This window comes from Hipposideros armiger, unplaced genomic scaffold, assembly GCF_001890085.2.
Source record: "Hipposideros armiger isolate ML-2016 unplaced genomic scaffold, ASM189008v1 scaffold_142, whole genome shotgun sequence".
NCBI classification, from domain to species: Eukaryota; Metazoa; Chordata; class Mammalia; order Chiroptera; family Hipposideridae; genus Hipposideros; species Hipposideros armiger.
The window spans coordinates 781,665-806,826 of NW_017731492.1; the positions used below are offsets into that span (position 1 = coordinate 781,665).

At 35.2% G+C, this 25,162-nt stretch overlaps 1 protein-coding gene across 5 annotated transcripts in view; it reads left to right on the forward strand.

Moving 5' to 3' along the window:
- SPOCK3 (SPARC (osteonectin), cwcv and kazal like domains proteoglycan 3) overlaps positions 1-25,162 on the forward strand; it is a 363,483-nt gene that overhangs the window by 152,948 nt on the left and 185,373 nt on the right. For all 5 annotated transcript variants that reach the window (XM_019650566.1, XM_019650568.1, XM_019650564.1 and 2 more), the window contains one exon: positions 18,646-18,760. In XM_019650566.1, the coding sequence (XP_019506111.1) occupies positions 18,646-18,760 (115 nt within the window). The remainder of the gene's footprint in view (positions 1-18,645; positions 18,761-25,162) is intronic.

A 25,162-nucleotide genomic window follows, 5' to 3' on the forward strand; every position in this document is an offset into this window, starting at 1 on the left:
TCTGAGTAGTAAGAAATCCGGAAGTGTTTGTAGGTTGTTGACCTGAGGTAGAGGCCAAAGCATGGAGGAATCCCAGGTCTTGGACAGGAAGTTGTCATTCCATTCTTCATAATAGGAATGCCTACTCTGTGGCCTGTTGTCTGTCTGTGGAGTTGCATAGCATGTGCCTATTGAAACTGATCCTTTGGGGGACCTGCCAGATAATGTCCATTTTTGAAAATCCCACACGTACGATTACATTTTCCCCAAAACTTTACTTCATAGTCCCGTGGCTGATCTTGTCATTGTATCAGTAGCTTAAAAACAAAAACAAAAGTTAAAAAAAAAAAAAAAGATCTGAAAAGTCTTTGATGTTATAAACTAAAAAATTTGTTTTATGTAATTAGATTTGGAGAGATGTTCAGGAAAATATTGAATTTGACTAAGTTATGTCAAATTAAGTGGTTGGTATGAACCTGATTTTCTTCCAAGGTCAAAGCTACTTCCTCTTATTAAATTAGTTGTTCTAGGTGACGCAGCAGGTTCTTTGTTTCTCTTCCAGTTGGCCCTTCACAGTGGAGAGTTGAGTGTCCTCTGGGCTCTTTTGCTCAAGCAGGTTGTGTATGAAACCTGAAGTCTGAAAGCAGTGAGCTAATCTGGACAGTCACATTGGTGATGCTTCGGGATACTGCAAAAAATTCTTGAAGGGTGGGAGTACTGTAAAATCTTTGATCTGGATCATTTAGATGACCCACAGCAAATGTCTCTATTTTGCCTCCTGATTTTAGGCTGGCAATGAGTTGCCTCAGTGAAGAGGGCTAAGCAAGCCACAGTCTCAAATTCCCAACCCAGCAGCCTCTTCGCTAAGGAATGCATAATTTATGAACCTAGATCTTCAGCCTATGTTCCCACTTGATAATGCTCATGGTCTTTTATGCAGTAAGAAAAAAAATAAGGTTCTAGATCCAGAAATCTTACCCAGGGAGAAACAAGCATTCAATGTAATTTCTGAGACTAAAGTTACGAAATACTGAAGCAATAGACTCTCTAGCAGTGCTGTGGTTATTGTCATCACAGAATAAAGGGCATCCATCCCATAAAAATCTGGAAAGTCATAGAAATTTTTATGAGAATATAAAATAATATAAACAGTGTCTGACTGTATCTTTGCATAGCTGTTAGTTACATAGTATCAGTGTAATGGATTGTAATTGTCAGAGAAGGATAAAAAAGCAAATGCCATTTAAGAGTAGATTATTCTATTTAAGAAGTTTTATATGTCACAGGACAATGTGTTTTAAAGGCATTTAGCTACTTTACCACAAGGCTTTTACTTGAGAGATCACTGAATAGCAGTCTAAAATCATTCCAAATAACTGTCAGCAGGAGTGTTATAAAGTGGATTTTTGTATTTTCTTCTGTGCCTTGCTTACTGTAGGACTGAAAGGTATTTCTGGTTGGAGCTGTGACTCTGCATAAGACTGAAGTATGGAATTAAATAAAGAAATGAGGTCATGGAAGGCAAGTGATATGCTTGAAGGAGACAAAACACAAACTTTGGGTGTTTTCTATTTAATTTAGAAAAGAGAAGAAAAATGGATAAAGGCAACTGTGAAGCCAGACAGTCTGTCCTAAATATCCAGGGAAATACATTTTAGCATATCATAAGGTATACTAAATAAAACTCAAATAGTCGAGGCAATGTCTATGTCTTATTAATGTTGTCATCAGCTGTCAATGGATAACTACATCTGTATGAAGATTCCAATTTAATTTTTTGATAAGGTATGTTAAATGATCTTTCATAAACATTTAAAATGTGAAGGTGAAAAACAGGATTTTCTTTTTTTTTTTTTTAAAGATTTTATTGGGGAACTGGGGGAGGGGAAGAGTGTTGGAGAATTGGGGAAGGGGACCAGCCAAGTTGTTGTTCTTCAATCTTCCTTATGAAGGGTGCCAGTCACCGTCTGACTTCCCATCGGCAGCTCGTGGCCTCTAAGCTCAAGGTGCTGTATTCAATCTTAGTTTCTGGTGGGCATAGCCACCATCCCATGCGGGAGTCGAACCAGCAGCCTTGTTGTTAAGAGTGCACGCTCTATCCACTGAGCCATCTGGGTGGCAGCTCAGCTCAAGGTGCCGAGTTCAGTCTTAGTTGCAGGTGAGCGTAGCCCACCACTGAACAGGCAACCTTGTTGTTACACCAGCTCAGCCACCCTGCCACCTGTTGGCAGCTCAGCAACAGCTCAGCTTGGGTGCAGTATTACTGGCCCATGTAGGAATTGAACCAGTGGCCCTGTGGCTCAGAGTTTGTGCTATTAAGCCAACTCTTAACCAACTGAGCCACTCAGCCAGCCCCAAAACAGGATTTTCTTACTGAGTGTTACATTCAGCAGAAGCTCAATATAAGCTTTATCTTTAATTATATTATTCAAGCTAGGGTAAAGAATTTAATTCAGGTCTAGCCTCTAAGAGATGGAGAAGTGGAGGTTATTCAGGTAGATGGCTTGGAACTGAGTTGCCTACATAGGATGACATGGGGTTGAGGAAATCAGGAAAAAGTAATATTTGCAGAATTCCTGATAGTAGCCACATGAATTAGCAGATCTTAGTGGGTAATTAATGTTCAAAGACAGGACATCTAACCCTTTGGGATGAGAATGAAGATTTGGCTAATCTAAGGTAGGTGTAGTTCTAAAGCCAGGAAACTAGCAAAAGTCTCATAGCCAGGATTCTAGCAGGGAAAGAAGATGGAGAAATAATTACCAGGGTTAAAGAAATTACAGGCCAGGTTTCAGGCTCAGATAGCAGCCTGATATCACAGGAGAGACACATGATCAGAAGTCTTGCAGGAGTCATATATGCTTAATCCACCCGAGAGAGAGTAAAACTGGAGCTCTTCAATTTCCTTCTGCCTCAGGAAAGTATGTCCTCTAGGGACTTCTGCTGAGCTGGCAGGTGAGATTTCAATTTCATACCTTAGGAGATACATATATGTTTTTCATCATCTCTGACATTATGTCATCTGCTTTTCATGACACTTAATTCTGCCCCAGCTCAAACATTGCCCTGCGGCCCAAATGTCAGATCCCACTTAGGTGTCATGATAATCACATAGAAATAATGAAAGGCATAACACAAAAATGAATGAATGAATGAATAAATAAATGAATAAAACAAAGGAAAATAACACAGATACATCAGGTATTTGAGGTAATCACACTAAGAATTACTTTTTTTTTTTTTTATCTTTTTTACTTTAACCCCTAAGGCTTTATCCCCCTTCCTGTTTTCATTCTATTTGGAGATGACTTAAGTGTTAAAGCTGACAGAGTCAGCTCCCTCATACTAACCACTAATCTAGTTTGTTTTGTTGTTTTTTTAATCTACACTGAATAGGTTTCTATAAATTTTTAAACTAAATCATGAAAACTGTATATTTTATCAATGGGTAGATCTTAATTTGGGAACTAATATATTACTCAAAATATACTGAAGTACAAATGTATTGTCGACAAAATAGTTGCTTAATATATGAAGAATCTCAATATTTAAAAATCCTATGTGGACATAAATAACCTTTCCAGTACTCTGACTTTTTTTTTTCCACCTTGAAAACTACATCATTGTTAATTAGTTTAAAATATGCCTTTTAAAATAAGTTGAGTATTGCTTTATATGCAGATATATTAAACTTCAATTTTTCTAGCGAGAGTACTTTTAGTTTAAAATTAAATTTAAATTCTCAGCAGATACAGATCTCAAAGGATATATTTTATCTTTATTAAAATATCTGATATTGACAGTGCATGTTAAGAGCTATAATTTTAATCATAGAACATGACTTAAGTCCTTCCGAGCTGATAAAGACGGAAGCATCACCATGCTTCCAAGTTAGGCTCCCTCCATATTGCAGCTCTGTGTTTAATTAGATGGTTAAATTGCCGTCAACTTTGCTTTCAGACCTCATCTCTATCTTTCATTAGGCAAATGGCATTCGCTATCTCCTACTGAGAAATAGAGGGATGACTTTTTTTTTTTTAAATTATCAGTTTTGCCGTTTTTCATGCCTACTTTCTTGGTTTCTTAGCAGCTTTGGGGTTTTTTGTGTGTTTGTTTTTTATTTGTTTATAAAACTTGGGTATTTGCATTTAAATTCCATCCCTAATTTTTCAGTTTATCGTCTTGTTCAAGAATGACTTTTTGGACATGAAAGAATAATAAATATTATTTTATATATATAATAAATTATTTTGTCCCCTATTCCTAGGTTGGCTACACTTAAATAGCTTTCTAGAATTCAAGAGAATTCAGAGGGTTTTGAGAACCTGGAAATCTTCTAGTTCCAATATTCAGACTCTTTCTGAAAGTTAGTCCTTTTTATAAGACATAAGAGAAAAAGATAGTGGCTACTTCTATTACTATTATGTTTTTATATTACATGTAATTTTTGTTGGCTAGAAGGGAATTCCAAAGTCCAGTAGTATACAATAAACTTCATAATTTATTATTTAGTAAGACACTTTTATTGAGAAAAAATAACTGATGAATTTGAAATGCAATTATTGGAAGAAAACAAAATTGATTGTAATTTTATAGAGGACAGTCTTCATCTAGTAAATTCAAGTGGAAAATTAAAAGAGTTTGCTGATAAGAGAACCTTAAATTCATATACCTCTTATTGGTAACTGGGGGGCTGGGGCAGGCAAGGAAGATCCCTTTAGCATCCTTAGTAACACCGTACCATTGTGTTGAGAATCACTCTGAGACCCTACATGGGTGGGGTGTGAGGACTTACATGCCATGTATTTACTTGACTCGGTGTAATTTCCTCAGTTATTAAGGGTTTGTTTCTGACTACTCAATCTTCCACTTTCCTATGTGCAAACAAGGAGTGATTCTTCCTTCATAGAACTGGTATGAGGATTAAATAATGTACGAAGTTTTGAGAATTATACTTAGCCATTAGTAAGCACTTAATAATAGTAATAAAAGCAATAATAATAATGACATATTGTTCCTTGATTTACATTTTTAAAGAAATATATGTTGTTGTTGTTTTTTTCAATTGTGGTGTTAACTTGCACATTTATTTAAAAATATAAACCCTTAAAAATGCCCAAACATTATTTTGTACTAGGCAAGTGTTCATTTCAGTTTTAAAATGTCATGTATTAATGCTTGGCACCCTTGATTTCCTACTGCTAAATTAGTAGTGATGTTTATAATGATGATGATGATGATGTCATGATACCTTGATATGACTAATATATCATGCCAGTGGCGCTGAACTAAATTCAATCACAGTGGTAATAATGGGAAACCCTGCTGAGCCTCTCTGCTAAGCATGGGCAATTAAGAAATAAAACCATTAGTTAGTTGTAACTGAAGAATTCATGTTTGTATGTAGTAGTTTTTCAGGAAAAACTAAAGAGGATGAATCCATATCAGCTCTAAATAATAAAATAATCCGTTCTCAATGCCTCATTAGCATCTTAAGAGATAATGACTATTGAGCCCTTTACTGTGTTTTCCAGAACCTAATTAGAAATGCAACTTATAATGTTTAGAACTGGATACAGATAAAGTATTCATCAAAAGGTCGTTTAAGGTGCTTTCTTTTCTTCTAAGTTATTTTTGTTTGGTTTTGCTTTTTCCTATAATAATTAATAAAATTGAAATGAAGTAAACCCATATCTCTTAGTAGATATCAGAAAGTCATCTCACCTCTCACATAAAGCGGATGATGTGATGCCCCGCCCTACACTCTGCCTGATGGAATTGACCTTTATCTCTATATTTCAGGATTATCCCTGAATAGGACCATAATGCAGTAGAACTCACTTCTGACCTATCATAAACCTGGGCCATACTTTTGATCTTATCTTTATCAGCACAGGAGGCTAGAGTTGTGGGGTGAAGGATTGGGCACAGCAGTAAGACCAAGTACCATGAGTATCTAAGTCATCCTCTCGGTTTACTTGCCTTAGACCAACGTGGACCTACTTTTATAGACACAATTTTTTTTTGTTAATGGAGTTTGCTACACATTGCAAATCACCTGGTTTATAATGGACCACTTGGGCTACCTGTTTACTTGGTTTTCCCTGGTCAGGCTTTGGAGATCAGCTGATCTCCCAGTGATTCTTTTTCAGGTAAATAATATTTGAAAACCAAAGAGGATTTGCCTCCAAGGAAAATCCTAGGGTTCTGTACTGTGATTCTCCCATTTGGTCTTGTGTCAGAAGGCTCAAGTAGCCAGGCTTCTTGCATCTTAACCTGGAACAGACCCTTCCTTTGCTCCAGGCCTGACTTAGACAGGCAGCTCCATGGGGTATTCAGTACATGGATAGGAGCAGCGCATTCAAGTGGTGTGGGAATTTCACGGTGCTCCAAACTAATGGAACTTCTGTAAACTTTATCACATGGGAGAAATTCCTGAAATTTTCCAGCATTTATCCCCTATTCACTGGCAGTAAATGAATAAATAACTCAATAACATATAGAGGGAGTATTATAGTATCCAGATATTATTTTGACTATGTATGGTAAAACCCCACCGTATGATAAGCGGGGTCCAAAAAACTTAAGCAGTTAAAATGTTCGTTTTGTATTATTGTGGGATTAAGAAACAATCTAGGCCTGTTGGTGTGTCTGATTGATTGGCAGCTCCATGGGTTCATTTGTGATCCAAAATTATCATTTGGACTGCTGTTTGGTGCCACCTGGTGGTGGCTGTTTGACCTCTCTCTATAGAGTTATGGACAATTCTGGATCATGTGGCTTGCAGCTACTAGTACAGTGGCTGTAATTTTAGGAATCTCAAATTCCTAAAGTTGGTTCCAATTTTGTCTTCCTGACTTGGGGAAACTTAGCTGGGAGAGTACTGGGGATGTGGGACTCACCTGCTTTCTGACAGTTTCCTACTTAGGCTTCCTTGCTTAAGTTGCCATCTAAGGACTTTGGGCACCTACTTTGGAGAACTCGACTGGGGAGAAGTCAGAGCACATTGCCCATCACTGTTTATGTCTACATTCAGAGGCTGGATGGATGGGCTATCACAGATTTTACTGTAGTTGTTTTTCCTAATATTTTTCTCCCATCGGAACCAACGGGCAAGAAAATGGCAGCAATGGAATTAGGTGACTTTTTTTTAAGTAAATTATTTACGATGACTTAAATAAAAATTCAATGGATCAGTATATGTTAATTTTTGTATGCTTTCATATTAATATTTGCTATAAAATTTGGTTTATTATTTCAAAATCTAAAATTTTTTGGTCTGAACATTTTGTTTGAAGATGAATTCTATTTAGGTTCAGAAATTCTTATAATCTATATTTCATGGGTTGCATAAGATTATGTTTTATTAATCTGGTTTCAATATGTAACCCAACTTAACAAATGCTTCTTCGATGACATACTCAGGGAACCTAGTTTAATGATCTAAGAGATTGTGAGATATTTTCTATTAGCTTTTAGAACTGAAAAATGTATTTTAAAGAAATCACAGAAACCATAAGTTTGCATCATTTTACCACAACCCTGAACATTTTTCTGAAAATTTATAGTTTTCTGTGATTTTTTTTTCTCCCTTGTTTCATAACTTTTCTCTACAACATGGTTAGTCTAAAAGAGATCCATTCTTTACCATGGAATCATCCTATGATCTAAGTCTTTCAGACACATTGTTGGTATGCTTAACTAGGGTCAGCAATGATGTCATTAGAATCTGGAAAACACTTTCCCCCAGCTGTTTTCTCATAACATATTTAAATTTATAAATTTATACTTTTTTAGAGCTCCTTGCATCTCACATTCCCTGTGACATATCCCACTTTACAGGAAAATTACATACAATGGAGTGAAGTTTTTGTATCCCAAAAGGTGATAGTGCAACGTAAATTAAAGGTTTTGAAATATTGTATCGTTATATAAGTTTTGAAGTTGAACAATAGTATGCACATTATATCCTCTTCAGCCTTATTTCCCCCTTGATCAATCATGAATTACTTTAGAATCTCCCAAGTTTCTGTTCCTTTGTTGTTATTGTTATATGATGTTGCTCTAATTATGTTCTTTTTATTGTCCAATAGCTTAGAAAAATACATTTCTAATACTTTATATCAAAAGCTACTTATAGAGTTAACGTCATAGCCATTCATCTCTGATGCGTCCATCATGTTTGGAACATGACATGGTGCCACATTTTGTAATTCTATAGGCTTTTATGTCAGTAGCTAGAATTGGATTTTGCTGTAATGATTTAGTTTGGCCTAATTGTATCCTATTGCATTGTCAGTTTACGACCCCCAGGAAAGTGACTATGAATACATTTTGAATGCTTTGCAGATTTGAATAAATACCTTAGTCAACAAAAATTTCCAGGGTCTCTGGATTTCTAAATTAGATATTTTGTGATATCAACTTGCTAGATATGGCAACCTAGTACTTTGATAAATTCATGCTAATGTTGCAGTCCTATAGTAAATAGCAATTAGAAATTTTCATTGGCACCAGGGTAAAATACAGACGAAACTGTCAAACAAAATGAGCTAACTGACAGGGCTATAAGCATCAGAAAATGTACTATCATTTGATTTAGTTATCCAGGCAACCTAGAGGTTTTAATTTAATCACAACTAAGTAGGTGGCAGTCAGTGAAAGCTTCATTTAACAATAGCCAGATCAGTACTTAGCAAAGAATTGCCTTTTTTTGTAAGCAGTGATATTAATTGGAAATGACAAACTGAGGCTAAGAAAGTTCCATAAGGCTCACTTACATGCTAGGGTGATTAGCATCATTGTCTTGCTAAAGTAGTCTCTTATTGTTGCCCTTGCAGTTCTGTTTAAGCAACATGGGTGTCCTGAAAGAAGGAATATTTGAAAAATATTTTAAAAAGCTTTAATTCGTAAAATGTGTTCTGAAGATTACTATGTACATTAAAAAATATTCTTAGTTATAAATTCTACAAACTTGTTACTTTGGCCAATATTATCATTGGTTCTATAAAACAAGTCTTAGTTTTAGAAGGTCTATGTAGATGTAAAACCTCTTTCCATTTATAGGATACTCAGAGTCCAATAGTTACATCCAATGTCTTTTATTGCTGTTGCCAACAGTATCTGAATACAGATTTGAGAAAGTGAGATCGAGTTTTGCCTTCTCTTGCCTGTCATTTCTTGTTTTTCATTAATTTTACCTATCTGCTGCTGCAGTGTGCAGGACTTACCTTATAAAAGAACATACTCCATTGATAGGGAAAAACTGATTTATAGTATCTAAATTTTGAGGCTGAAATTTGTAATTTTTGTGTGCTCTGCTGCTCAAAGATAGTGATTGAGAAGGCCTTACATATTCTCATGGAAAATGGAGATTAAAAAGAAAAAAATGCTTTGGAAAGTAAGGAAGTTGTCTTTTTATTGACGCATAATTTCCATGCAATAAAATACGATAATTGAAATGTACACTTTGATATATTTTAGTGGATGCAGACAATTAAATTAACACTACCTTAATCAAGATAAAGAACCTTTCTATCATTCCAGGAATTCCTCCAGCAGCCTGCTCTGCCTGAGTCTCCTAACTCCCAGTCCCCTACCCCCAACCCAGGCAGTCACTGTTCAGATTTCTTTCACTTTAGCACAGCTTATTCTGGAGCTTGATATAAATGGAACCACACCATTCCTATACTCTGATGTCTGCTTTTTGTTGGATATAATGTTTTTTGAGATTTATCTAATGTTATTGTGTGTTATAATGTTCCAGGGTTTTTTTGTTGTTGTTTATTTTTTTGTTTGTTTTTGGTCTGTTTTATGGCCGACTAGTAAAATGTTTGTATAACAACATTTGTTTATTCACTCACCTGTTGATGGATATTTGGGTTATCTCCTATAACTAAAGATGTCCTGAACATTTTTGTAATAGTCAATTTATAAACCTTCAAAACATTATCTTGGATAAATTCAGAATGCAGCATTCTTTCATTATATTAAAAGCTATCAAGCTATTTTCCAAAGAGGCTGCCTCTCTTCTCTCAGTCTACCTTTCCTTGCCTATTCTACAGTAACGGAGCTGGATCCTATAAGCTTGTCACCTTTGTAGCGAACAGAATGTTAAGCATTTTCAGTAGAGGGGACTGCAAGGGCATTGCAGAATGAAGGGTTTCTCTTTCTGGATTTGGGGTACTTCTGTTTTTCTTCTACTGAAATGATGTATGAAGGGGAGACATGCGGGGTGCTCCCCCCCTCCATCTTCATGCCCAGTGTGTGCAGCCCCAAGGTGAGCTTTCCTAGTCTTGGTGGGCACAGGTCTTGCTCTTGCAAATGGGTTCCCAATGCTCCAGCTCCCCCCGTGCACCTACTTGCCAGCTTCAGCCCACCTGTATATTGGATGAGTGTTTCTGGCTTGCCAGGTCAGCTTTGGTTTTCTGGCTGCCAGCTTTGGTGCCCCTATACTGGATGGGTGGGAAGAGTGGGTGTGGCGTTCCCTACTTTCCCAGTGACTATTTAGCCATCCAGGGGCCTACAAGCTTCTCCCATGAGATATGAATCGCAGATCTGGGGAGGAAGCCTGTCTTCCTGGTTTGGTTCTTCCTTCAAGACTCTGTCTCATCACTAAAGTGCTCTTTAGAGCTCTCTTTACCCTTTTGTAGTTATTCCTTCGCTATAATTAGTAATTCCTTGTTTTAATCCCTCTCTATTCGAATGGCTTGTCTTTTGTCTCCTAATTGGGCCTGGACTCGTAATAGCAATTGTACTGTTTCATTCTCCTACCAACCGTATATGAGGATTAGCCAATCTACCTTCTTATCAACACTTCTTATGGTCAGTTTTCCTTCTTTTGTTTTTAATTTTAATATTCTAGTGGTGAAGAAGAAATGTGCTTTTAATTTTATATCAGATTGAACAGATGCTGTCAGGAGATTATCTCTTACTTCACACCTAAGATTACATTAAATGGCCATAGTGGAATTTTTTTTATATATCTACATTTGTGTGTGTGTGTGTGTGTGTGTGTATGTGTGTATGTACTATCTAATGGTAGCAGCAGTGTTTGACACAGCTTTAAGAGGGAACATGTCTATACTTAGGAGGCTTGCTTTAGTCTTTTAAAGATTAGCTGCATTGGTCTTTTAGAAAAAATTCAAGTGGAAATTGTTAATTTTACTAGTAAATAGGCAAAAAACAACAAAAAAAGATTTTATTGAAGGAAGTAGTTAGCTTAGTTAATGGATTTCATTGCATGGAGATAGGCCTGTGCCCTGAGAAAAGGCTGAGAAAGACTGAATGCCACTCAGCAGTGGGCCAGAGGCCTTCCAGCAGGGTGGTTGGAAGAGCTGAGTGGCAAGTTACAAAAGAGTTTGTAAGACCTTAATAACTATCAGTAAAAATATAAATGATAATGGCCACATGTAATTCCAGATCAGTAGGGGATTTTCTTTATGATTCTAGCTCAGGCAACCTTTCAACTAGGGTTAATGATAAGTACACTTAGCTCTAATATCGGGAAGAAAATCCCAAATATAGATCTTTATGATGGGCATTCAGTATCCTCATTGTTATATATCAAACAATAGATTAGAAAATAGAAACCAGTAATACTAATAGGTTTTTGTACCTAATTTTGCTAGAGTACATCTATTTTTATAAAAGAAGCACTTAGCCATTATCACTTTAAGAAATTTGGATGAAAATATGATGTACTGACAAAGAAAATGAATGATGAAGAATGGAAGAACATGATATTTTAAAATCTTCATTAATACATTAACTAGAGTAGAACGACAATAGGATGAAATTCTTCATTGTAATAGCATCTAGAGTTTTTGTTAATTTTGATTTATCAATGCAGTAGTTAGATACATTTAACACACCTTTATAAGATAAGACAATATTAAAATAAACACTGGTATTTTGATATATATTTATTATAAAATAAATTAATTCATCAAAATGCGTATGAATATTCTAATTTTGTAGACCTCCACATTTAATGTTTGTAGTGGGGAGGCCAGAGTTTGAGTGAATGGGTTTTATATAATTAAAGTAATATTAAGGTTTGAAACTAAGAAAGTCACTCCAAAGACTTAGAGCCACATTTAATCACATTTAGCACCACAAAATTGGCTGTCAAAAGTCTAATTAACTATCAGGCATCAGCTCTATTTTCCATGCTGCTCACCCACACAGCCTTTCATTATAACATCTGGCAAGTTTTCAGAAATTCCCTAGAAAACCTCTTCTTCCTATAGTTTTACAGCATAAAGCGACAGTGAAAAAAACTGTTGTTAGAACTACAGTAAAAGCATATTTAATGCTTCATTGTTGAAACATTAAGAAAATGTTTATAATCATGTTGAGTTTTTGATCACTTCTTTTTATATGAGAGCATACAATTAAGTTTAAAGAGACATTTCACTAAGTGAATGCTGATAGGTAGTTTGATATCACTATTTAGTGATGTTGCAATTTTTACCATTTTTTTCCAAAATTGAAATCTAACTCTCAGTTGCACAGTTCACCTGGTCTAAAATGATGATGAATACCTAACTTAATCTGTGTTTTCTTGATTTTTTTTTCCAACGTCTAAATAGTTTTCTCATCACTTAAATATACTTTGTTATCAATTGAAATTCAAACAGAATGGCATATTTGCTTATGTGCTTGCTATCATAGTTGCAGATAAACATTTCACAACACAAAATCTTGATGATAAGAAAATATATCCAGGAAGTAAAGGCTGATTGCTTACAGAGAGCTACAGACTAATGACAGGCTTACCTATTAGTGACATCTGATGGCAGAAGGACATGAAATAATATATTCTTGGTGGTTAGGAAAAAATAATTATAAAATAAGAATTTAGACACAGCTAAATTATCCTTTAGGAATGATTGGAAAATAAAGATACATGCAGAAAAATTATATATATTGAAAGTATGTGATAAATTGCACATGTTGAAAGAACTACAAAAGGAAATGCTCCAACAAATAGAAGGAAATTATATAAGGGAGCCCAAAGGGAAGAATGAATCGCAAACAGAAATGATGAGCAAAGAAATTGGTAGATTTGATTATTTTAAATTAGCTATGTCAGAAAAATGATGATAAAAATAATGACTAATTTGCCATGGGGGTGGTAAAGTCAGGTGCAATTCATGGGAAACGGTGAGGAATTTGAATGTCAAAGATTTGGTGTAACTGTGTTGTAAGGTCCTAATACTCTTTAGAAGGGGAATAAACTACTTATTATATAGTTACATCCATTTATGTCATCTGTGCATGTAAACATCTAAAGGAAATCGCTAAAAGAGATTTTGTAACTTCCAAACTAGCAGACAAAAAAAGGTACTAAATAAAGTACAGTCAATACACTATGAGGCAGGAAAGAGGAAAGAAAAGCAAAGAAAAAGAGGGAAATATTGCAAAACAGAAGTCAGAAAATAAAGTGATAAAAATGAGTCCAATTATATTTTCAAAATCACAATAGATAAAACAGAAAAAGATCTATATCATCCTAGGTTGGACTTATAAATCCAACTAAGGGTTCTTGAGGGCTGTCCATAAAATATAAAAATTAAGAATTAACAATAAATGAAGTTGAGTGAAAGTTTTCCCATTGAATACTAATCAAAAGAAAATCAGTTATAGAAATACTAATACCAGAAAAAAAATCAACAAATGGTGCAAATAAGGAGATGGAAGTTAATTCATTTGATTCAGGCGTCGTTGCCTCATCATACCTATTCAAACAGACCAGTGCTTGATTCTCTCAAAGTCATCTTTCTTTTCTGCTCCATCGTCACCATTGTTCCCATGCCAGCCTCCATGCTGAATTTCCTTGGAACAGATTCTTATCCTTTCACTTCTGGACATTTGGTGTCCCAGTCTTGATCATGTATTCTTCAGAGCATCTCCACATGCTTGTGCAAACCTAATTATGCCAGCTTCCAACTTAAAATCGTTCAATGGCATGCCATTACCTATGAGGTAAAGCTTCAAAAGGTAGGAAGTTTCCATCTGTCTCTTCAGTGTTTTTTTCCGTACAACTTGCAGGCAGCATGCACATTTTATGTTATTTCATTGATTTTGAGCTATCTGACATTCCAGCAATAGGGCATCCTTTGAATACTTCTATGCTTCTCATACTGTCTCCTTATACTGGAGTTTCCTTTCATTTTGTTTGCTGTGTATGTTTCAAAACCTACCTAAGCTTTTACTCATTCTATTATCCCCCATTCACCATTATGTGGTCCCTTCATCAGTGTATGTATTTCCACATAGCTACACACACACACACACACACACACACACACACACACACACACACAGTTGCCACTTAACAATATATTTTAATTGCCTATTTATATACCTCTCTTCCAAAAAAAAAAAAAAGTTGAGTCTGTTGAGGGCTGGGTTCATTCCGTGTAGGGTGTCTGGTGCCAAAAATGTATGCAGTAATCCACTTTGAGAGCAGAATGTGAATTTGGAAATCATCTAGTCCAAATTCTTTATTTTATAGATGAACCTAACAGGCTACATAGAGATTATTACTACTCGGTACTGCATTGGTCTTTGAAAAATCTGAACCAATATTGGGAAGTTTCAGTTTCTATTATACTGTTTGTCAAGTTACTAAGGGATCTTTTTTCTCACATTAGCTGAGCTAAGGTAAGTGGTTCATTAACTCCACCCAAAATAATATACAGTGTGATTAAAGAGTTCTTTAGCCTAGACTCCTTAGGATTTAATGATTCTTCTAAAATTTAGGCTTCTTGTGGAAAAACACCTTTAAAATCCAGAAGTGAGTTTGTGCAAATTAGGGAGTCTCAAATCTTTCCTGTAAACTTTCTTTCAGTTCTTGACACTCACAATAATACCTATTTTTTTAAAAATTTTTATTTAAATTGAAGTTTATTGGGGTGACAATTGTTAGTAAAGTTACATAGGTTTCAGGTGTACAGTTTTGTAATACATCATCTATATATCACATTGTGTGTTCACCACCCAGAGAACAATACCTATTTTGACAACTTAGCGATGCCTCTTTCTGCCTTTCTTTCAAGACCACCTGCACTAAATGTGAATACTAATGATGATTCCTCTGCTCCGCTGTGAATTCAGAACCTTTCATTGTCCATGTTGGGTTTCCTGACCTGTCATCTAATTGTGTCCTTACTTTTCAGTTCCCCTTACATGGGGACTTCTCTTCAAGAATTAGATCTTTTCTCACTGACATACTTGTCCACACTCACACTTGTTTCCTGCTGTCGCCCGCTGGCTCAGGCACTCCCACCATTAGCAGCTGGGTCAGGCTGGATACTTCCAAGCTTATCCTGGTCTGGCAGCAAGTGGGGAATTCTGGACTGAAAAATAAGTATTCTGTGGAAAGAATAAGGGAAAGCCTACATCAGATGAAATGCAAAGGTTCAATGATAAGGCAATTGGAAATCAGAATGCTTTTTCTGAAACAAAACAAACCACAACAATAAAAAGTATTAGTTAGGTCCCCAGTGTAGTTCACACCCATCAGAAAGATTATGAAAGATTAAGATGAAGGAAAGAATGTGGCCAAAGTAATGAAAATGCACTCACTGAAATCTTCCTAGGGGTAGTTTTACTGGATGTTTCAGAGACAGTTATATACAATAATACAGGATAGAATAGGCGATGTTAATATGAAAAAGATGGAAAGAAGATAGCAACAGAGGGAGCAGAAGAATTTATGCCAGGCTCTTTAAGATCCAGGATTGATTCTAATCCATGGGCTTCAGCCAAGAGGAAGATGGTTGTGTTATTGTTGTGATTTCAAGAATAAAATCTCAGTCATCTGTATTTACAGTGTGTGATGTTTTGTAGTTTTGAAGCTGCCAACAATGTGAGTTCTACTCAAAAATACAGATGGTTAAAATCACACACACAGAAAGTGATCTTTTCCTTATAGCAGACCCTATGTACTCAGTTCTTCATGTTCACTTTCTATTATATTTTTCCATCTCCTGATAAATACTGCTACTGTTTTATTTTATCATATATGTAGAATTTTATGCAAAACTTTCATTAAATTAATTTTCATGTGCTACATTTGTTCTGATAATTTCCTCATTATATACCCATTTTTTTAATTTCAAACATTTTATTTCAACTTTAGTCACATAAAGTGAAATCATTCACATTTTTTATATTGGATTTCTCTTAAGTGGATCTAGTGTAAGAAGTGTCATCGAACATTTGAAAATTATTTAATGTAGCCTGTATAAGGTAAAGAAAACTGGAAGAAATAACTAAAAATAACTGTTAATAGTCTACACTCAAAGTGTGCGGATTAGATTAGATAGTTTTACATGTACTATAGTGTTTTATTTCAAAATGAAAACACCCCGTTTCAGAATAATATATCCTAGATTAATTATATTCACAATGACTGTATGACATATGAATATAAAGTACAGTGGTAGGTGTAATGACATTGTTTAATTGTTAGGCAGAATTGTATAATTTTAATCAATATTTTTAAATGATAATTAAAATTCAAAGCAGACTAAGTATTAGGAATAGCTCAAAACATTTTTAATGCCTTCTCTGTTATTGAATGTTGTTCTTTTATGTTATCCAACAAAGTCATACATTTCTAAGATGTACTATTTCCATGAGACAGTTTTTTAATTAGTGACAGTTGAAACTGTGATAGTATAACGAGAATGTTCTAGCAATTTGCATTTGCATGGTGAATAAAGTATATTCAACATTTTATAGAGAATAAAATAACTAATATAATTTATCTTAAATATTGAAACTACTCAGCTATACCTGATCTAATCATTGCATGTTGAAAATGTTTTTGCCTTAGTGTGGAGGGAATTGAAACATTTGTGATCTGAATAGATATATTTAATATATTGACCATTTTATTATGGTATACTATATCTATTAGTTAATATTTTTGACTGTGTTAGTATTATTTATTTTGAATCTCATGCTTATTTGAAATGTCAAGAGTATTGCAGAAATATGCTTTATATTTTTAAACAAAGAAAATATGTGTTGATATATGTGCATCTCTCTATATAATTTATGTATGTATTTTATTGAATTCGTTGATTATCAAAGAATATTCACTCGATTTAGGGAATTGACTAAATATGCTTAAAACTTACCATATTTGAAAGCTAAATTTGATTTGTACACCGAATGTTAGTTCTGGTTTATCCTAGGTTTAAGAGCTAAAATCGATCAGCTCAAATCCATGTTGCATGTCCAGTGAAAGCCCAGGGCCCTGCCAAATACTTTTGCATATTTCAAATGTCTGGTCACCCAGCTTCAATTTTCTATGTGCACTAGAACTTTATTTTCAGTTTGCCATCTTTCATGGGTTCTTTCTCTCAATTTTGACATGTACCCAAACTGGACAGTCAGTGCCTTTTTTTTATTTGTGCCAACTCCCTTTCTGTTTTCTGCCCACAATAAATCACAGAAAAATAACACTAGCTATCACCAGTAATAATTACCAACTTCAGCATTATTCATAATAAACAAATGGAGGGAACAGCCAAAATTCCTATCAATTAGAATGAATTATGAAAATTAGAGTGAATAAATAAAATGTGGCATATTTATACAATGGAATGTTCAGCAACATAAAAAATAAAATAGTGATGCGTGCTACAACATAGTTGGACCTGGAAAGAATACATCTTTCCAAATGAAGCAAGCCAATCACAAAAGACCACGTATTGTATGATTCCATTTATATGAAATGTCCAGAATAGGCAAATCTATAGAGACAAAAATTAAATTAGTGGCTGCCTAGTGTAAATTGTTGTGAAGAAGTTGGGGGCAAATAGAGGTGATAAATAAAGAGTATGGGTATTTTCTGAAGTGATAAAAATGTTGTAAACTGATTATGATAATAGTTTCACAACAGTAAATATAGTGAAAACCAGTGAATTTTAAACATTAAAATAATGAATTTTATTGTACGTGAGTTATGTATAGCTCAATAACATTGTTATTTAACATATCACAGTCTTTGTGTTGGCAGCCACCAAAACAGAGATTTTTGTCTGGAGAAATGGTGGTTCAAATGGCAGGCACGGACAATCTAAAAATGAAAATACAACATCTCAATCCTCACCATGATGCGCTCAGCCAGCCGCCAACTACAGCTGTAGAATTTTCGTGGATATCTCAAAACTCATAAATGCCCACTAGCATCGTTTTGGGTTTCATTCATTTTCTCTACCCAACCTGCATGCACCTAAGGAAAGCAAAAATGTAAATTGTAATTCTCTACTGACAGAAGTATTACAGTAACACACCCCAACTTTATTTATCCACTTTTACTGCTTAGGAAGCAGTAGTGACAATACGAAGTCTTGGTCTCAAAGTTTCTGTTTCGATTACACATTGTTTGATCCTAAGGGTATGTGCATTTTAGCTCCTGATAGAATGGATGAGACTGAACTGCAGCTATCTATGAACTCTGAGTTACATGGGTAGAAGCAGACATATCTCTTAACAGAGGAAGCACATGAAGACAATTTACACCTAAATGCTATATAAACTCCTGGATCAAATTGTGTTTAATTGAATTAGAGACCTCCAATTTACACAAACTTATTTTAATATATTCATTCATATTCTCTCCCTCTCCCTCTCCCTCTCTAGCTTTAGATCCAGCTAAAGATCCCTGCTTAAAGATGAAATGTAGTCGCCATAAAGTGTGCATTGCTCAAGACCCTCAGACTGCACTCTGCATTAGTCACCGGAGGCTTACACACAGGTAAACCTTGTTACTTTAAATCCCACTGATGGAATGGTACTCCTTATGCCATGAACAGCTTCAGAATGTAAATATTTGGCAATGTCTGCTAAGCTTTTAGCCAGAGTTTTATTGAAACAGCTTCAGAACCTTGGTTACTACAATTATGATTCACTTGGGTTAAACATTGTTATCAATCAGAATTACTATGGATTATAGCATTTAGGCACATATAATTAAATAAGGAGGATTTATGTGAAGATGGGATTAAGGTGCTGTATCTGAGTACTTATACTTCTTCAAGTTTAAGGAACAAGTATCGTTTCGGTACCCTTTCAATATTTATGATGATGCCCACTCAAATATTTTATCTCCCTCAGGGGAGAAGAAGAAACAAAGTGAAAAGGCATAAATGAATGACTGATGTTCATTAAAAAAGATGAAAAGTCACAAAGTAGAGACATGGCCCTGGAACACTTCAGGTACTTTCCTTTATGCAACACTCATCCTGGTGGAGCCCCGGTGATCTATTCCCTGGTGGCTGACACAAAATTCAAAGAGGAGAAGAAAGGGTTTGAAATACCTTTTGTAGTGATCATCACTGCTTCATCACAGGCTCTATTTTGACAAGGATCAGTGATTTAGAAAGATCAGTGTATTTTGGTGCTGAGTTTCAGAATTGGAATATACCACAGCCAGGGGGGAAACGGGGTAACTGACCGAAGCAAGTAGGTGGATCCATTCTTTGTATTGCTTTTAAAGATATTCTCTTTTGGAGAACATCCTTTTCCGTGATAGTGGACCTAATTCATGTTGTGCTTTTCATCGAATGAGCATGGAGGTTTCTCTATTGGGGTATGTTCAGAGACTCATTGCAGTTTGGCTTTAGTGTAGTTACATCTCAGTTCTATTATTCAAACATACCAACAGACAGAGAATAAGAACATAAGTAGCATTTCTAGAACACAGCAAATATTTAACTTTCCTTGATAGTCCTTATTCATGTAAAAGTACATATGTATAAAGCCCTTTATTACATGCTGAGTGGATTAGAGGAAGCCTTCATTCCATAATGCCAAAATCGATCCTGGCAGAGTTCAAGTACAAAGGCAGGTGAATGCAATCAAGATAGAGGGTTTGGGAATGAGATAACTTGGAACTAAAAATCATGGAATATCCAAGATGCATTTGACAGTCAACATGTTTGTTTCTCTGATTGCAATTTTCATTTAATGTCATTAAAAAGTAATTTTTCTTGAGTAAATTCAGCAGCAACTTCATAATTTATCCAAATAAGATGAATTGCATATTTAGTAATAAAATTCTTGGCATTGCATATGATACTTAAGACTTTAGTTGCTATCAAGGGAAGTTAGCAGTTTTGATTGAGGAAAAAAAGTAAGACTGTTTCACATTATAATGAAGAGAATACTCAAATGTGACAAAAACAAATAATGCCCCGTATGAACATTAAGGTAATGTGTGTAAGATGCTTTTTACATTGCCAGACACTTCCTGGCTGCTTGATAAATAGTAATATGTATTGTGGTTATTTATTATCTTTGTTGTTATTATGTTATCACCTGCTGAAATATGCATATAATTTCATCTTTGGTTTGTTTTCAATATTAAATGAGAAAAAACAATTAAGTTATGGAATACAAATAATGTACTTGCAAAAAAAGAAAGAGAGAGAGAGAGAAGGCGACTGTTTGGGCATGTCAAATGTAAAATATCTCCTGGAAATAGCATTTCTATAAAGTCAACCTACTCTGGAAAGGCCCAGAAGGTTAAAGCAGCATTATTAATAATATATCTCCACTCAATCGTGACCTCTATGTTGGTTTTGCAAAGTGATAACAAAACTTTGGGCCAGAATTTTATTTTTCTTTTTATTTCCTTAGGGTTCCAAAAAGTTTCTGAATGTCTTGGAATCCTTATTAAGTAATCATCAAACATTTAAAATATAAGTATGTGAAAGTATATATGGGGGAACTAGGGAAGAGAGTGGGTTTTTACTTGAGAAATCAATGGGAGGATGGTGTTGAAATGAATTCCCGTATGCTCCCTCACCTAAGTTGTAGAGACCTAGTCAATCATTTCATATAAAAGCAAACACTGTTTTAGCACAAGTATCAGAGACCCTGGGGAAGGTTTCCGTCTACTCACAGTTAATACCTTTGAAAAGGCTCATCTGCCATTTCACCCCAGGCCCCCTAAACCCAAATCAAAGAGCAACTGAAGACCTCCCAGTATCATGCCTGGCGCAGAAACTCTTTCCATAACTGCTTTACACTGAAGCCTAGAGAGATTAATGTTCCTGACTTAAGATCATGAAGCGAGGAATTTTCAGACCACTGATTCCAGTCTATAGTTACTAATACTCCAATCCTGGCTTTTTATACCAGTGCTGTCTCACTGCATCTCTAGCTTATTATTAAATGAAGACTTAACTACAGACAAAAAGAAACTTCCTTACCATGGTAAAAACTCTCAGAAACCAATAGCTACAATGTTTCTTAAAATAGACAGATGAAGTATTCTGAATGGAGAACCACTGCCAGCGTTACCTGTGGTGGACAGGTGGGCTGGGGCCCTGAGGAGATGTGCTCTGAGCAGGTGGACTTCAAAATGTTTTATGTAAAATAGTATTTAGTCCTGTACTATTTTGGATAGACACTGTTTTAAACTTTGAACTCAATACACACTAACTTCAATAAATAAATAACTAGTTTCCAAAAAATTGATATTAAGATTAATATTTGATATGCTTTCTTTGCTTTGAGGATGTCGTTACACAGTGAGTGTTTATACAACACTTAGAGAAGGTGAGTTTTGCCAAGCAGTTTGATCAATAAAGGTGGCTAATATAAATAATGTAGAGCGTAAATTTGGGGGTTGTGTGTGTATTTTGGGAAGGGGGTACAGAAAACAGAGAAAAAGGGCTTGCTTGATAAATTTTGGCCATTTACATAGTTTATATTAGAAATTTCAACTTTTTTCATTTGAAGATACAGGCTTGTTATTTTTGTTTGTTTGTTTTTTGGTTTTTCTTGTTTCTCCTTTCCTCGATCTCATAAAAGAAAGAGAAAAAGAAATGGAACTTGCTGTTTGCTCTTGCAGGGGGAATCCTGTTTTTCATAGCTGCCTTCCTAAGTCCACCCCACCACCCCCAACTATAGACCATACCCATTTCTCCATTACCTTAGAACCCTGAACTGCTCATCTTGTAATAATCATTTCGTGTGTAATAAATTGTATAGCATCAGTGTCTTTCAATTGACTTTTTAGGAAGTTACGGTCTATGTCTTTTATTCACCACCTTATACTCAGAAATTGACATGCTGGCTAGTGGATATTTTCTTTGCAAAGTGTTATTAAAATAGCTGTTTGTAAACATTTAGAGAAAAAATGAGTTGTTTAGTGGATTGAGCTGGTCAGTAGATAATGTACGTCTAAGAGATTTTTTGTGTGCATGCCTCGTCCTTATTTGTTGAAGATGGTCTGAGAAGAGCATATAAGTCAATCAATAAATACCGTAAAATAAATGTGTTGAATGAACACATGAATTATTGCAGGAAAAAAAGGGGAAGGGGTATAAAAATATGAGGGAGAGATGAGCCCATAACAACTGGTCGAAAGAAACTGGTAGATCCTCACTTTAGATTTGTAGATAACTGAAATAATTACGAAATATTTCTTAGTTCTTTAAACAATAATACTGCCATGCCCTGTTTAACGATAGGGATGTGTTCTGAGAAATGCATCGTTACGTGATATCTTCATGGGAGCCTCCTAGAGTGCGCTTACACAAACCTGGATGGCAGAGCCTGCTACTGTAATTGTCGGTGCTATGCTTCTATAGGTCTTATAGCACAGCAGGTTTGTTTCCACCAGCAGCAACACAAACAGGGCAGTGATTTTAGTGGGAGCCCTGACAATGGGCTTTTCTTTTTGTAATGTAAGTGTATCACTTAGCTTTGATTGCTGAGGCAGCCTCTTCAGAGAAGCACCCATTTCAAAGACAGCATGCACTTCAAGGAATGGACTCATTGCCAGCCACACAACTAGGGAAAGAGCCAGGTGACCTCTGAGGCTCCTTTGTGTTTGTTCTTGATTGATTTAGATAACTGGCCATTTGGGATACTTGGGTTTTTGTTTCGTTCTGTTTTGTTTTCTTTCTCTTTCTGTTTTTTAAATTCCCACTCTTCAGTTTTAAATTCATCAATAAAGAGTGAGCCCTAAAACCATAGGCCCTCACCCTTGACCCCAATAAAAGCAGAATCCTGGGCCCACTCCCTCATGGATGTCATTGAAGGGCACGTTTCAATCCTAGTAAGAACCATAACGGTTGGTTCAGTTGTACCATTGGTTTAGAAAGGGGGCCCGGATGAGTGCCCCAGGCATTTCTAGCCCATAGCATTTATATGGATAGACTGTGACTGCAGAATATAGTAATGCATCAGGCTAAGACAATAGGGCATCTACAGTGTCACGAGGTGATAGGAATTTTTCAGCTCCATTGTAATCTTAGGAGACCACCATTGTATACCATTGACTGAAACGCTGTTACGTGGCGCATGGTAGTAATTGTCTTCTAAAATCAGAAACACAGCCTGATTGGGGGCTCATTATGTGTTTTACACCAGCTTTGACTCTTATTGCCAAGGTAGAGGATTGTGTAAGTTATCCAAATATGTCATGTTCAAGGTCATATATTTGGATATTGGTCTCCTTATGACTTTTTCTGTAAAGAATTGGCCTCTAACGAGCATGATGCCTGTGTTCTTGTGCTAGCTTTCTGTAACCAGTGTCACCACCAGGTAAAAACAAATAGTTTTATGAACAATGGGAGAGAACTTGATTGTAACCCATTTTCCAAAATAATAGCATATCCAATTATTTAGATGGTTTAATATAAAATATGTAATGGCTTTCCAGGCTTTGAATATGACCCACTTTTTATATCGTTACCCTGGGGAGAATTTCTGGAGATGCTTAAAGTGGAGGGTATTTTGTTTCACTGTTTTTGTGTATTGCGAGCAAGATGCCCCATGTTGTATGCTCCTTTTGTGGCCTATGCAAGCTGCAGGTAATTAACACTATTTCTAGGTAAGTGTTTCAGGCACCAATCAATGCTTCTGATAAAAAAACCCAAAAAACCCAAACAAACAGCAACAACAAAAAAAACAGGTTTAGAATCATAAGACTGATTAAGGTAGGACAAAACTAGCCATGTTAATTTCTGCTTCATTTGCACCAAATGTTGAAGGGGAAAAAATCAATAAGGAAATGCTTTTGACCTTATAGGGAGGCATAAGAAGAATAAAACTAGTTTAAAATTTATCAAAATAGACATCAAAAGATGAGTCCTAAAACTCCTCTCTTTTAACTGCATTTTTTGAATCATAATTTTAATGACCATATCAAAAGTAGGTTAGGATTTCTTTACATAATAATGAAATGAATGACTGTGGTATCTATATTTCTTGTTGGTATAATGTTGAAATATTTATTATGGGAAGAGTCAATTACAGGGACTGGGTTATAGTAGAGTCCCAGTAATGTTTGTTAAATTAAATTGAACTTATAACTTTTCAAATAATACTTCTTATATTTATGTAAGATTTCACCTCTGTGGTATATAAATGCACTGATGTTGCCCTTAGGGCGAATGAAATCTGATATTTATTGTACATTTAATACATGCAAAGTGTGCCAAAATTGATTTAGTTTTTATAACAACTCTAATGCTTTATACTAAAGATTATTATGTCCATTTCATAGAAACAACAGCTGAAGCTCAATAGCACTGTGTATCCTGAGGTTAGTTATATAGAAATACAATAGATAGATATATAATAGATAGATAGATAGACAGACAGAAGAGGCAGATTTAGGACTTAAAATAATTTTTATGTACACATTTTTTATAATTATAAATGAATTTCAATTATGTTTATGAACAGATGTTTATATAATTTTGTAAGTATCTAGTTCTCCATAACTCTCTTTTGGTTAGAATATAAACAGTTTGGAAAACTTTTTTTAATAGATTTTTTAAAAGAGCAATATTAGGTTACAGCAAAATTGAATACAAGGTACAGAGAATTTCCCACAGAGCCTCTGTACCTACAAATGTATAACCTCCTCCAATATCAACGACTCCCACCAGGGTGGTACTTTTGTTATAATTGTAAACCTACATTGACACATCATCATCACCCAAAGCCCATAGTTTACATTACTATTTCATATTAATTGCATTTAAAAATGGCTCATAGTACTTTGGGTAGTGGGCTAGTATAACATTGTTTCCTCCTTTTAAACACAGATAATAGCTAAACTTCATAGTGTTTCATTTATGTCTGGAACTTTTCTATATATATATATATATATATATATATATATATATATATATAT